General features: G+C 33.9%; 1 protein-coding gene across 3 annotated transcripts; it reads right to left on the bottom strand.

Moving 5' to 3' along the window:
- Positions 1 to 577: 577 nt before the first annotated feature.
- On the bottom strand, positions 578 to 9,600 carry LOC111403097 (protein argonaute 10-like). Of its 3 annotated transcripts, none has more exons than XM_023031473.1 (22): positions 9,546 to 9,600; positions 7,730 to 8,299; positions 7,229 to 7,437; positions 6,873 to 7,022; positions 6,642 to 6,775; positions 6,441 to 6,550; positions 6,247 to 6,353; positions 5,572 to 5,710; positions 5,367 to 5,483; positions 4,765 to 4,872; positions 4,613 to 4,684; positions 4,367 to 4,489; positions 4,111 to 4,270; positions 3,889 to 4,010; positions 3,573 to 3,710; positions 3,338 to 3,480; positions 3,114 to 3,176; positions 2,757 to 2,820; positions 2,510 to 2,645; positions 2,327 to 2,400; positions 1,126 to 1,252; positions 578 to 948 (listed from the first exon to the last, which is right to left on the bottom strand). In XM_023031473.1, the coding sequence occupies exons 2-22, from the start codon at positions 8,192 to 8,194 to the stop codon at positions 764 to 766; spliced, it is 2,946 nt and encodes a 981-aa protein (XP_022887241.1). In that variant the 5' UTR covers positions 8,195 to 8,299; positions 9,546 to 9,600; the 3' UTR covers positions 578 to 763. The 3 variants fall into 3 exon arrangements, with proteins under 3 accessions (XP_022887241.1, XP_022887240.1, XP_022887239.1); XM_023031472.1 differs by lacking the exon at positions 9,546 to 9,600 and adding an exon at positions 9,113 to 9,289; XM_023031471.1 differs by lacking the exon at positions 9,546 to 9,600 and adding an exon at positions 8,766 to 8,878.
- Between the last annotated feature and the right edge of the window lie 6,333 nt (positions 9,601 to 15,933).

Below are 15,933 nucleotides of genomic sequence, written 5' to 3'. Positions count from 1 at the left end.
CTCAAGTAAATATGCAAATGTTTGTCAGTTGAAGAATTTATTGGAGATCTTCTATAGAGATTTCACATGGATGACGACAACGTCAATGTAAGTGGATTATTTCTAAATGATGTTTATCAAATTAATCCCTTGACTTGAAATCATCACGGTATTTTATGTGTTTATCAATATAAGAAAAGATAGTAGATGTGACATTCTTGGACTTGAGCACCAATTCTAGAATATGTCAAAAAGTGTATTTTAAATGTTAATTCAGAATCTTAAATTACTTAAGATTGAATATTTGAGCAAATTTCAACTCATGTATATTTTGTTTTATTAAGGTAAAAAAAGAAACTCGATTTCGAGTTGAATTAGGAATGTTACATGGGTCGAACTGAATAGCTCGCTCGCAACATCCTAATTAAAAAAAGAAAATTCTAATCAAGAGTATAAGAAAAAAATTATTATTCTTTAACACATGATCACCGTGCAGTGTGACGATCAAGCTACTCTCACATTATATAATTAATAAAAATAAATTCTAACTTTATTGGATATTGTGACGTTGACAATATTGCCATATTGAACTTGCTAATGAATAACATTACTCTTAATAAAAAGCTTTGTACTAATATTAGACTAATGCGAGCTACCCTTTACACTAGCGATCAGTTCAAAAGCCAAAACCATGTATCATCTAATCATACATATACAAACAAGGTTCTGCATGTATACGGAAGCCTTGTTCTGAACCCTACTTGCAATTTCTAATACTCTCTTTCTAACAATAAAACATTACTCTTTTTACATTTTCTTTTAGGGCCGGCAAAGGTCGCACCCCCGACTCTCCAGCTGCTCGAGTAGTCTTGCCACCTGAATCGGCACCACAGCCATTGTCCTGAGCATCGGGTTCCATGTAGAATCTGGCTCGAAATGCAGCTAAATGTGCATAATATGCAGGAGGAACTGCAAAAAACAATAGATCATGGGTCAGTTTGATGAAAAATCATATGACTGACCTTGTCTTTCATAATTTCTTATATGGTAAACTAGAACATGATCAATCATATAATTCATGGACCAATATCATCCATGGCAATGCAGGGAAAGCTATGGCCCAATCAATTCAAAGAGGCAACTTACCCACAGAGACAGACCGGGTGCATCTTGCATATGTATAGCAGAGATTGTTCGTTAGTGACTGAATTCCATCGGCGGTAAAATTGTTCTCATCCCAAAGAACATGGTAATGAGCCGGACGACTAGTTCCCTGGGTATAAAGGAATAGTGAAATTAATATTAACTTAGAAGTTTTAAAAATCTTACTACTGATTAAAACAATTCAGGATGAAATTAGAAACGGCACATGCTCAATCTTCGGCTTAGTTTCACCAACTCCAGTATTTTCTCAAACCTACTTCCAGTAATGAAATTATCACAAGAGTTTGGAAACTATAACATGAAAAGGAGTATAAAACCATGCAAAAGTTTCTCCCAAGCCACATGCGCAACTGTGTAAAGAAGACAAATAAGTGAACGATATTCTAAGCTGAGAGGAGGTAGGCATCAGTTGATTTGTCAAAAGAATAGTATTGTTCTTGGCATCTAAATATAAGAGCAGCGTGAAGGTGAAACTTTTCACCATAACCTTGGTTTGTCATTCAAATATAAATGATGATAAACTTATATCCAGTGGTTCTAAGAGTTTGGTATGACAGTCACAGGCAGAGGGAAATCATATTTAACTTCTTCTCTGAGGCTCAATCCTAGAAGGAAAGAAACTCAGCTACTGAAATTTTTTGTGTAAATATCTGTTTTGACTGTCATCAAATTATGCCTATGAATTTGGTGCATGACTTTGGAGGGAATCAATAGATGGGAGAAGTGGTGCCTGGAGGAACGTAGTCGGTGCTGATGAAGAACAAGTGGTGGAGGTCTCAGATATTTGATGGGTTCTGAAGGAAGAAAAAAAAGTCACGGATCAGTGAGCATCAGTGGAGGGGCTTTGAAGAATGAGAGGTGGGATAAATATTAATAAGGTACAAGTTCTTGCTACATATGCATGAAGAGCCAAATAGAGAATACAAGTTCATCTTCTTTGCAGGTAGGTTGGTTCATCAAACACAATTGAGCGAGCTGCACTAGGCAGAAAGGTCTTATATATTGTTTTAAGTATAATATATGGTATTGATAACTCATGCATTTGGAACCAAATAAAGAAAAATAAATCAAATCTTCTTCTGTGATGGAAATGATGATTTGTCACCTTCCCAGTTATAAATGCAAGAGAATTTATTATTGCTATTCCATATTAATACCTCACAATAGATAACAGTGTTTTTACCTGAATTCCAGCATGGCTGCAGAGATAAAAGTCAAATTCCGTTGGATGACAGATTTTAGAATCAACCACCGTGCCTGTTAAAACAAGATACATCATGAAACATGGAAACGTAATACAAGCTAAAAGTTCCTAGTATTTAGTATTCAACAAGCAAAGATATGTTTTGCATTAATTACTAGTTACCAGGTAATATGTTTCCGCTCTTGTCGGTGCTGCTCTTGTCCCTATGATTGTTTGCAAACAGTCTTGTGTGATGTCGTTTTTGTACCACAATAAAAGTCACTGGTGGTTGATAGTTTGGTTCTAAAGAGGCACATGCCTGAATAAAGTTTAGGGCTCGTTACACAAAATACATAGACTTGATTCTGGCATGTTTTATACTGTGAGAAACTTACAGAGGAGAAAATAAGACAGACGAATTATCACTAACCTTGCGGATTGCATCCAACTCAAACAAAAGGACTTGATAAAATTGCCCTTCACTCACACCGTCCCTGCTCAGTTAAAAATATACAGGCTTTGAACTTGCTCATGCATGCATCCAGTTAAAAACGTGCGAGAGAAAATAGATAGCAATGTTCACATATACTTGTTGAAAGGAAAGATGACTTGGAATCAGCGGCCAAATATGTTTAATCATTTTGATCCTGGATTTGGACTTCAATGGCCGAGATTAATTTATAACAGAATTTTATAACAAAAGGTAGTAGCGTTTGTTTCGTTTGGATGCATGTTCGTGTATAATATTGCTTTCAACCGAAATAGTCATTAAGAGAGTTGTATTCACCTGTAAAATATTATCCTCTGTGGCTTTTGCCCAGTTGCCTTTCTGAAAGAAACCAAAAGATCCCTGCACACACACACACACGGAGGTATACAAACTATAAATACAGAAGTAATACCACAATTCCCCATTAAAGGTAAAATACGAAAAATAAAATAAATGAAAGAGAAGAAAATTGTGAAGTATATTTAAGCTAGCAAAATGTGAGACTTAGCAAATTTTCATACCGGATCATGCCACCACTAACTGTTCCACGGATAGGGTCATGCCATGACTTGTATAAATCTTGTATGAGTTCTTGTCTATGAGCTTGAGCACAAACCAGTCCTGCATATTTAGTGACCTCTGGCCAATCTTGAGAAGCTACAACCTGATGTTTAGAACAAAATTTTTTATACAACCTGACATGATATGGTCTTAAAAAGATGATCCAATGAGAAATTTTCAGTGAAGGAACTTTACAGCAGCTACTGATGGGCTGGAGTCCTCCCCATTCTCCGGATGAGTCACATCTGCCCCGAATATGATAGTGGGTATATCACTAACCAATGGTATTCTACAGCTTATGGCATCCAAGAGAACAGTGTTTCTGCCGCCCATCTGCTCAACATATACAAATTCAGAAGTGAGAATCTAGTACTTAGATGTAAAACAAGTAGGTGTTAGAATGACTAAACTGCTGTCTGTGATTCAAATGAGATAAAATGCTAGTGAACTGTCAAAAAAATTCTGTAAAATCAAAACGCATGCCATGAATGATTATAACAATCAGTTGTACCTTGACATTTATCTTCAAGGACACATTAGACAAATATTGCTTGCTAATCTTGAAGACATATTTTGCAAGACAGCATTGTGATATCAAGCCAAGATCAGTTTCACATATTCGCTTCAGATCACCTATTACCAGAGAATCAGATATAAGCAAATGTTAATTCACAAAAATTGATGGTTTTTGTAACTAAACCTGAAAACCCAATTTCGTGTTTGTGCAGCATACCATACAAGGACCCGTTATTGTCAGGCAAAATGGCTAACACAAGATCCAATTCTTTTCCTTTTAGTTTGTTCATACATGCATGATAAACCTGCTTCAAAGCTTTCTCTACTTGCTCAGGCCTTGCTGGGTAGATTGGAATGACAGGTTCCGGATTGAATTCCTTAAAGACGATAGGAAATTAGATAATGAAAATACAATATACAAACATATGCACGCAAAAGAAAGATAAAACGTAGAGAAAAGAAGGAATTTCTACCATGCCAGATACTTGACACATCTGAACCAGTTCATTGCAAAACCCACGAGCGACACTTTCTTGGACACTGCGTGAAAAGTTGATACATGCCCAACGGCTAACAGTCATCCCATTGATCATTTTCTGTGCACGTGAAAATCACAAGTCAGATTCAAAAACTAGTTGAGAAATAGGTATTGGCATTTTCATTTCCCCGAGGAAAAAAAGGAAAAGTACTGTAAATTTGACATATACAAGGAAAGCAACCTTGTTCATCATATTCCACTGCCCAACTTGAGGCAAACAAACTTTTTCTTTCCCTGTCTCATGATACTTCAACTGCATACATGAAATGCAGTTTAAGGAAATATGGATGAACAATATTTCAAGTAACAAATAAATTTTTTGCGAAGAATTACCCAAGGAGCTGGCAGAACTCTTGCCTCCATGGAAGCTAGGTTTTCATTGATTTTGATTCCAAACTCCTTTGCGTATGAATCATGCTCATATGCATTGTGTTGAACAGTCTGCATTCAAGTTAAATGAAAAATCAAAGATGACTACTTCAAAGAATAGTTTACAAATTTGAAATATCATAAAGGCCTCCTCACGAAAATTTAGGCATATAATTTAGACGTTCAATTACTTGACTAATAGAAGATCTGATTCTCCTAAGACATACTGATAGTCTTAGATAAGCAAAGGAACTGATATGCAATTTAAGGTGCACACTCAACTTACACAAATTTTAGTACCTGTATTTCAACATTGACCATCGAAGGACCTAAGGATATTGTGTGCCATGTTTCATTGATTGTAAGTAGTACGAGAGAAGGAACTAGTAATTTCCACTCTTATAGCATTTTACTGAAGATGGTGGGATGGATAGAAATATTAATATCTTTTTCATACTCAAGTTCTTAGCAACAGAATATTTCATGATGCAAATTTTCAAGAAAATGAATTTTACTAGTCCATACGAGATTGAATGCAATTGAAATTAGATAGTATCATCAGATACCTGCAGAATATCATTCTCTCGATCTCGGGGTCGCTGGCACGTAAACTTAAGAAGAGAAGTAATTTGTTTTTCACTCAACCTTTTTGTATACCTTTGCCCCTCAACAATTTTGCAGGCCTAGGGAATGAATTGCATTAAGACAATAAATAGGAGATCGAAAGAGAAGAAAAACACTCTAAAATCCCTGTCATATACTATTTCTTACCTCCATTGGTAAATAGTTAGCCTTCTTCAGGTTTCCAACTTGAAGGCAAGGCAGATGACTATATTGAATTGTAAAGCCATACATTTCTTGAAAATATTCAACCACTGACTTCATATTTGAGTGTTCATCAACAGGAAACCTGGACATAGGACCACTAGGTTATTCACTCAATCAACCATCTTTTTGGAAAAGGTTATACTACATGTACATTATGGTATCCACAATGTACAAGTGACATACATTATTGGAGAGTTGAGAAACAATTTTTTCAATCCTCCAATCATGGAATTCCACGTGTACATTATGAACACCCTTATGGATATCATAATGTATATGTAGAATTATCTATTTAGAAAATGAGCAACACAGAGCAACTTAAGGATGATTTCAAGTTGAAGGAAGAAACAAGGAAAATAAGACATCCAGAAACTCGTGTCTATGTGTTTGACACTAACAAATATTTCTCTCGAGAGAAACAAAATGGCATACACATGTATGGTAAGCCGAGATCGACTGAAAAGGCTAATTATTTTAAATGCATTACGACTCCCAATTAGCACTTACTATTTAACTTTTTTAGTGAGCGTAGTTGGATTAGTTTCCTTGGAATATATGATAGAGTATATCGATCAATATCATTAATGGAACCCATTATGCAATGAACAATAATCTTACACTAGTTCTCGAGTGGGTTGAGTAGTAATGCCTGAAACTCGATATTTTCTTCGTACATTTTCTCTGTGAGTCACTTCAACTTTCACTCCTCTAAGGGCCTTTTTAACCTGAAATAAATTTCAGGGAGAACTTCACATTGAAAAGATGAACATGAAATCATTCTAGTGTATCTCACATCAAATGACGACAAGTACCTTAATGCGGTCGGCATCAGACAACATCCTTGATAACACATCTTTCCCTAGCAGCTGGGCAACAAATTCTATAACTGGTAGAGCCTCAATAAATGCAGCTGAAGTCATATCTATAATGCATTTAAATAAAGAATGTAATGTAAGGGTTCACGATGAAGCTGATGAATTTTCAACTGGAAATCAAATTTGATGCTCAATTACCAATATTAAGTGACAAGCCCATCTGAGTAGGCCTTATGCTCTGGTAGAACCCACACCATGCCTCTAAGCCATTACCAAGCGGGTGAGGTCTCCGGATGTCAGAAGAAAAGAATGATCTTCCAACAGGGCAGTACCTTTTAAAGGAGAACACGAAACACACAAGTCAATGATTCAGAAAAAGTCATTAATTGATATTATTAGTTTGCAGACATTTCAAGCACGGTTTAATACCTTTTCATTGAGAGCTCTCTCAACACAATGTCGAGAATTTGGAGTGCATCCTGTGGACCATCCGAACACTTACCAGAAAGAAATTGCCCCAGATGATGTAAGTTTGCGCGTGCGACGAACTTAATAACAACTTTATATTCCATCTCTCTCCTGCCACAGGTAGAAAGTATGCTCAGTCAGCTTTCACAAATGTATAAACAAACCGAAGCAAATCAACAAATCAGTTTCTGCAAAACACTGGATTTCTTTTTAGACGGCGTTTTCCAGCAAGTATTGTAGTGGTATTAATTTCAGTATCGAGAAAGTGGGTATCACAAAAGACAGATTTGGCAGTAATAAGCAATAAGAATTCTTACTTGGGGCCATTGATTCCATCCTCTTCATCTATAAGTTTGATGGTGAATTCCTTCCTGGCAAATGGAAGCTCACCAGCAGTGTAAAGACTCCTCCTTCCATCATAAGCTGGTAATCTCATCCCTAACTCAGATTCTCTGTACAGTTTCACCAGTTCTGCAATAATTGCTCTGTTTACCGTTCTTGATACCACTTCAGGGATTATAATAACCTGTAAGAAACAGGACACAGATGGGTAATACAAACCATATGGAACAATAAGAACAATGTTAACGACTAACTATAAAGACTAATCAATGCTGCAGAAGCAAGAAACAAAGTAAAAACAGAAGCTTAATCAATGACACCTGCAAAGAAACAGCATTTATAAGAGGAAGACAGCACCATAAATATACTGATAAGGGCCCCAGAAGTTTGTGCCACATAATTGGTCACATTAATTATTTTTCTTCAGTGTATCCTCAATATATGTTGAATTGGACCTATCAAGAAAAGGAACTTACATCATACTGGATCAAATCCTTGTCCGGTAACTCGGCAAAGAAATGGTTAGCCTTCACTATGCATCTTGTCCCAAGTTGCCCATACCCTGGCCTGGGTGCAAAACTCAAAGACTTGGTTGAAGAAGGAAAAAACACTTCTGCTTTACATAAGCTACCTCCATTCCCAACCAACCCATTAGACATAGCCGATACAGTAGCTTGAGTCGCCTCTGCAATAACCGGACTATCTGTCCCAGTGCAAGGTCTCGAACTTGGTCGCATAAAGGCGTCAGCTTGATCCGATTTCCGGCCACCTCGTCCCCTTCTTCTTCCTCTAGTTCTTGATGGAGGTGAGGACTGGTTTTGAGGCTCTTGGCTTGGAGGACCTTTACCATTCTGAGCATTCTTGGTGTTCATGATGTTTTGCAACTGGGATTTAATCACAAAGTGCTTTTCTGAGCTCTCTTTCATTTTTCCCATAGGCATGATGATGATAGAATTTGCTTCCCTTAAATTATAGGACAAGAAAACTGTTCTTTCCCTTCTAGTCCTTGTTCACTGCTGTTGAAGCATTTACCTTGTACTAAAATTCTAGAAATGTAGAAAAGAGCACAACTCAGCAACATATCCCAAATTGAAAAATGCATACATATATAGAAAAGCGTAAATAATGCATCAACAAATTTCACACGCAATAGCAAAAGGATACGCATATCCTTCAAACCCAGGAAAAAAAAAACTGTGCAAAATAGTTAAATATTTTTAAAAATCAAATTTCTCTGACCTAACTTCTGGGTACCCATAAAAGGCTCTTAATCTCAAAGACATTAAGAAAACATTTATACGGTAAAAAATTCGCGCCCTCTTCTGGGCTTCAGATGGAGTAAAAAGCTACAAAATTTAGAGTAGGTGATGATTTTTTTATGATTCTGCTGAAGTCCAGAATATGAATTTTGGAAAAGAAGACACCCAGAGATTCTTGAAGGAAAAACCCACATGTGCAAATATATAATTGCCATATATATAACGGAGAAGTGTAATCAAATATAAGATATACCAAGAAGACAAAACCATTCCTTCTTCTTCTTCTAATCCAAACCAAAATCTTGCTGCAGGAAAATGAATAAATCCATGGTAATAAGACACATGAAACATATATACATACATGCATATAATGTGTGTGTTGAAACTGGGCATAAATAAGTGTGAAGAAAGAGAATAAAAACGCCTAGGAAGAATCAAAAGTAGCAATCAAAAAGTATATGCAAGATAATTAAAAGAGAATATACATTGAAAAACTCACTCGAAATCAATATCTCAAAAATGAAGAAACAAACTCAGAGAAAATGACACATCAAGAAAATAAAGGGAATGATTCTACAAAGATTTTATCTTTGAACTCACCAATAACTAACAAAGAGTCAGAGAGTTGAATCTTAGAATCAAAGAAACTGGGCTTTAATCATGAACAGAATAAAAAATAAAATGAAACACAGTAAGTGTGTGTATGGTGTGTGGATTCAAGCAGAGAAATGATGATGAAGATGAATCTTTTATACAACACGCATGCAAATGCTTCCTTTGTCACGTGTAAAAGGCTTAAGCAGGCCTGACCTTTTACCTTTTTTTTTTACTTACACTGCTCTCACTTTAGTGCTCTCTCTCTCTCTCTCTCTCTCTCTCTCTCTCTGTGCAGCCATGAAACTGCATATACCTATACATATATGTATGTATAGAGAGGATAATGGGATAAATATATTTATAAGCGAGTCTAACAGAGGCACTGAAGAGATTATGAAACACAGAAGAAGAATAATTCGAAGTTTGCTGTCCTCACCACTGCGGAGTTTTCAATAAATGCCATTCATCTCTCTCCAGATTTTTGTATATGTACATAATTTTCTCACTGTAGACCAGCTGCTACTGTGCAAATTCAATAACCCAAAATCTTTTGTGTACTAAAGCAGTCAAGGCGCGTAACGGATGGTTCAATCTCACGGTAGAAATGGGTCCACATGATTTGGTGAACTTTTGGGTCCACAACATGTGTGACTCATCTGCTGGTTGTATTTGATGTACATAATTTTATATATATAAAGATATTCATACACTCATATGGATGTGGGGGCTCACTCGAGACACTTTATCCTTATCTGCACTTTTGTATTTAAGAGGAATCCTTAGCCTTTGCTTTGTCGTCCGTAACCTATTAATCCAGTAGTGAATTGATTTGCAACTTTTCAAAATAAGTGAATTGGTCTTTAATCTTTTATTAAAGCACACTATCAATTTCCAATCATACAAATCATCTAAATTTTCATAAATCATTTCATGGTCCTCATAGAAACTTTTCACACTTTAAATTAATGGACATCAATTCAAATTGAAAAATAAAACTTAATTTCATAATGTTGGACATCTTAAGGTAAAATTTTATGTACGATCACCAAATTTTCAATAAAATCTCATTTCGAACACTAAAGTCTCAATTTAGTTTCAAGTCATCTATGAACTTCAATTTTAATTTCGAATTTCACCACTTCATCCCAATCCTACCCCACCTAAATTTATAAAAATTACTTAACAAAAGATATCGTCTTAATCTTCATTTTACAATTTTGTTTCAAGTGTTCCATGTATTGAATGCATGGAAGATATGTTACGACATGGCTCCAATTCCCTTGTTTCACAACCATTCTTACTTTCTTTCTTTTTGTCATACTTATTTTCAACCAAACATTCTCATATTAAAATAAGATTATTTGTAGATTTTGATAAAATTTGGTAAAATGTGAAGTTGAAAAGTTGTGAATCTCATACAATATATAGTTAAAATTAATTTTTGACATTGATTTGATTAAAATCTAAATTTTAATCTCTATCAAACTTGGGCTCAATGTTAAATTGAAGTCAAATGATTCAAATGAGACAAATTAAACCTCAATGGCTGCTACTCTTAGTTTGCTATTATGAAATTTATCCGAAATTTGAGATAATCTTTTCAATTTAATAGATATTTAAATTGAAGTCAAATGATTCAAATGAGATTTATTGATATTCTCATATGCAATTACGAAAATAGGCATTTACGATTTTTATATTATTATTGATAATACTGTAAATGTAATTTTACTTTTATAGCAGTGTGGGATATTATCAAATATTTTTCGAAAACAATAAGCTCACTCAAGTTATTTTATAATGAAAAATATTTAATATATAAATCTAAAATTTATAAAATTACAAAATAAAAAGCAAATAAGTTAATTAACTAATGTTAAAATTAATATTTTAACCATACATAAATAAAGAAGTGAAAAGCAGAGTCTAAAAATCTTTTATTTTATTACTTTTCAAAATCTGCTGCCAAATTATGCAATACATTCTATAATCGTTTTTTTTTCTCTAAATTTAATAGCTTTACTTTTCATTTTTATTTCTCATCATCTTTTTTTTTTTTTTTTTTTTGGCAATTACGAAAATTATAACAAGTCATGCTCCAATATTTAGTCAAAATAGTCAACACGGAGCTCATGAAAAACCGATTTTTCGACTTTGATTACGCTGAATTGAATGCCTAATTGCATCTCAATCCGAGAGCTTAGTAAAAAAAAAGAAAAAAAAAAAAACAAAGGCTCAAACCAACCATCTTTAATTGAGGATCAAAGCATTAAAAATAAATTAATTAATTAAATATTTAAAGATAATTTAAAAGTTAAAATTTGGAGCTTGTCCATGGCCATTTACAAAATGGCCTACACTGATTTTGGGATGTCTGATTGGTTGATTGAGACGCTACGAGTCCATCACTGGCGTATTTGCAGTGGGGGAACACTGTGATATGGTAGGGCGCAAAGTACACAAATGCCGCTATTAGTGCTTGGACTTTTAAAGCTTGGCACAGAGATAAGAATAATGTTTCCCCGGAAACATCCCAATGATGCAAAAGATAGAAGTGTGATAGTTTTAACTTTGCTGACAATCGCAGTGTAAGATATGAAATTGGACTCTTTGTGAGGACCAGTGTACAGACAAGTTCTTGTTCCCTAGTTTGTTGAGGCATATTCCACGATTTACCTCCTTCACGACACTCTAGGGACGGGACTGTGGGAACCCTCAATATTGGGGTTAAATCTTTTTTTTTTTTTTGTAGAGATAAGAATAATGTTATATAACAACAATGATGTTAAAATGTTGATTTAGATAAAAGCATAAAACGATCCAATTAAATCTACTTAAGTGCTTATGCGGAAATAATTATTTTAAAATGATTGTGTTGGAGAATGTTTAGCGAAAAGTAGGGAAAAAATTTCGATTTTTTTTTTCCTGTGTAATGAAAAATGAACGTGGTAAAAAGGTAAAAAGTGACTTTCAAACAAGGACTAAATGTAAAAATATAGAATTCACTTATTTTGACTTAATTCATCCACCTAGACTTGGGAGATAAGGGGAAGACAATTTTGTCACCTATTCTTGATATTTTCTTAGCTGACAATCAGATTGTAATTGATCTTTTGATCAATTGCTCTATGGATCCATAGAAACAAAATATTAAATTAAGGTTATATCAACATTAGATTAAAATATTAAATACATATTCTTTATTATAATAATTTTTATGCCGCATAGTACTTAACTAGCATGCTACACATAATTACATGACCATTAAATAAGTAATTTTCATCAATTCGAAAGAGAAAGTACAAGAAAGTGAACTTTAAACTAAAATCGAAGTTGAGCAAAGGTTACTCATAGTTATAAAATAATCAGAAACCTTAGTCATTTGAGGTGAATGATATAGATTTAATCTGGACCACACTGTCTCCTACTACTAATCTACTAATGCATTTTTTATCTGTTACAATTGAAGGTAAATGCAAATGAAGGTCAAGTCATTTTCTTGAGACAGTTGACATTTGAGTGGACAAACAGTATTAATTGCTCAGAAAAATAAGAATATCCTGTGAATGAACTCAGTTTCCATAGTTTTTAAGAAGAGGACCACATCATATGTTGGACCTCATCAGAAAGGATTGATGTAACAAATATATCCAAGTTACAACGTCCACCAGTATCTAATCACATTAAAAAAAATAAAAAATAAAAAATAAAATAAAATAGTAATAATAATAATAAATAAATACATAAATAAATAAATCTGGGCTTTTATGAAAAACTATTCGTGGAGATATGTCGTCCACATTTTATTGTCCCAATCAATTCTCTCAACCAAATTTTCTTTCTTTCTTTCTTTATTTCTCGGTATGATGAAAAATTGAAAGACAATCAAAGTAGTACACTGCAAGTGACATTTCATTTATAATGACATCTTCGCATTTGTCAATAAAAGATGAGTCATTGCATTACATTACAGTCTTGGACGGAGTCAGGATTGAACTAAACGTTATTCAGAGCTTGTTTGGTAATAATTTTAAGCCAATTAAAATCAATTTTTTGATTGTCATTTCCCTATTTCAGACGTTATTTTTTAATTCTCTTCTCTCACAGTAGGAACCACTTTTATCTTTGACAGTCAAATAATCAATTTTCAAAATTCTCACCAAATACTCTCTTAGGCTGAGCAAACTTCACAAAAAACTTTCAAATAAAAAAGGAAATTAGATTGGGGCTGGCATCGCCCCCTGAATTCGATCACATTAGTAGTTAAAAATTTAGTATTTAAGGCGGAGCCGCGGAGATTCATTCGAAACCAGTTAACTACACCCTTGCGACAACTAACCCACAAATTGAACCTCATAATTCCCGATGATGAGCAAAGAAGATAAATCAACAGATCATATTCATAGAGATTAACTAAAAATATGCACTTGGGGTTGACTTTGCTAACTTACTTAACTAAGCAATGAACCGAAAATGATACAAATTACTGTCAATGACTTGATGCACACATTGATATCAGCGTTCATTAAGTCTAGAAATGTGAAATTGTCCATTGTCACACATGTAAAAGCCTATGAGTTACTTACTTACTAGTAAATTGTAACTCATTGCTAAGTATATAACTTATTGTTAACACGATTACACAATATATTTATGATACGTGAACGATATTCTATTCAATATTGTACTCCTTGCTTTTTTTACATGTGCGTAGTTCTGCATGAAGACATTTCAACAAATTTGGGTAATGTTAAAAATTGTTACATCATTTTCGCCAAAGCTGGTTCTCTTCAACGGGTTTAGCCATCGCATGACTTTCTTTTTTTTTTTTTTTTTTACAAGGTGTCCAATTCTTGACTAATCCTTGGGTCTGTGATCCGGCCCCTCTTTACACAGTCCAGTTAATCGCGGGATGTGCCTCCAACTAGCCAGGATCCGAGCCCTCCCCATCTGATCTGCCAAAGTGGCAAGCAAGCAAATCCAAGTTGCACCTTGCCTTCCAAGATTTCTTTTGCCTTCCAAGAATAAATCCTTGCCTTCCAAGAGCCCCATGAATCGAACTCACGACCTCTGATCTGTCAGGTTTGACATAGCCCATCCTTTGCCAGTGGAGAAGTGCCCGGGGGGCGAGCCATCGCTTGACTTATTTTCATTGGAGATGGCAAAAGGTCTTTTTGTTGGGACCACACGGAGCTGCACCAAAGCTATCCTCTTTTGACTCCCAACTTCTTTTCCTTTACGAACTTTATGTATTGTGTATATGTATACTTTGAGCACGTATGTTAATTTTTTTATATTATTTGACAAAATGTTGGATGAGAGAATTTTCCAGTCAATTCGATAAATAATTGGCCTTTTGATTTATTTTTTAGATACTTTTATAAAATACCCTACTAAAAGGCATTTCAATTGAACACATAAGAATAAAACAAAAATGCTTTACATCCCTCCTTAAAGTAATAACAGATCAAAAGAAGAGAAAGGCAAAAAGAATTTTTCCCTTCTTTTTTATTTTTTTATTTTTTTGGCGTTTACCTACTTTAAACATTGAGAGGCAAATCATGTGATAATTATGATTTTTCTTCATCGTGTACTTGTTCGGGGATGCACTTAGAATAAAGTCATTTGATTAGACAATGTGCACTAAGATTAAAAAAAAGTAGTTCAAACCTTAGGGAATACAAAATGATTATTTTTAGAGTAATTTACCCAATCGTAGTAAATGACTTTTACAAAGACCTGCCTTTTTCTTTTTAAAAGTTACATGAACTTGTCCTAAATTTTGTTTTTCACAACATAGTGTTAGTCATGCACAAACAATATTCACTTCTATTTACCATTTTGATCATTATCATTAAGAGAATAGTCAACATTCAATCTTTCTATATCTGTGTTTCATCCCTCTTAATTATACTTTTAATAGTTTTTGTTATTCCTATACATATAAGGTAGGCCACGTGATAATCAGTTAAAGTAAAAAGTCACACAAGGTCAACACTTCACTTTGTATAGCCTCTTTTGATAATATGATTAAAAAATAGAGAAAAAGACTTTTTTTTTTTTTTTTTTTTTTTTTTTAAAGAATATGTTGTTGAAAATAAGTGTATAAGAGAAGCGATTCTCAAAGAATCAGAATCAAACAAAAGGCTTATTCTTAGCTCAACATTAGATCCAAAAAGACATTCAATGTTGAGCATATTTAAAAACTTGGAGACATTCTATCTTGCTCACTTTACAGATAAAGAGGAGTTGATTTAAAAAAAAAATCAATCATAGCTCTTAGAATTTGAAGTTCAATATAACTCTCATGTTCAATATTTTCAAACACTTTATGAGTTGTGGCTAATGTGGGGCATGACATGATAATCAATGAACTATACTTGTGTTGATATATTAATTCGTATCGTCTTAACTCTTCTCATCTCAAAAGCTACTACACGTGCCTCTTCAAATATGAGCATCGTTATGATGAAATCACAAAGTAAAATGTAGGGAGATTCTTCAAACTTCTACAATAAAATATTCTCTTATCTATATCGAAGATATGAAAGAATGATGAGTCTGATTTAAGATGTCCATCTCTAGCAAATATATAGATAGATCATAATATCGATTTAATATGAATGTGTCATTATTTTGAATTATCTAGTGTTAAAATATAAGACTATATAACTAGAATTGGTTTAATTATTTTCACCTGTGCATGTTGGTATTCATGCTATATATAACCTTGAAAATGAAATAGATTTTAGTTTCTTTTTTTTTTTTTTGGCTCCTTGCACGAAAATTCTGACTCCGTCCTAATTTTTTTTTTTTAAAGAATA

Source organism: Olea europaea, chromosome 11, assembly GCF_002742605.1.
Source record: "Olea europaea var. sylvestris chromosome 11, O_europaea_v1, whole genome shotgun sequence".
NCBI lineage: Eukaryota > Viridiplantae > Streptophyta > Magnoliopsida > Lamiales > Oleaceae > Olea > Olea europaea.
The sequence above is the reverse complement of the archived record's forward strand: the minus strand, read 5'-3'. Positions and strand labels throughout refer to the sequence as shown.

Excerpts from the sequence above, each read along its gene's own strand:
- LOC111403097 (XM_023031473.1), bottom strand. The coding sequence starts at position 8,194 with ATGCCTATGGGAAAAATGAAAGAGAGCTCAGAAAAGCACTTTGTGATT. Across the intron at positions 5,484-5,571 it reads CTAACTATTTACCAATGGAG|GCCTGCAAAATTGTTGAGGG; the intron begins GTAAGAAATAGT and ends TTCATTCCCTAG. Across the intron at positions 4,490-4,612 it reads AGTGGAATATGATGAACAAG|AAAATGATCAATGGGATGAC; the intron begins GTTGCTTTCCTT and ends TCACGTGCACAG.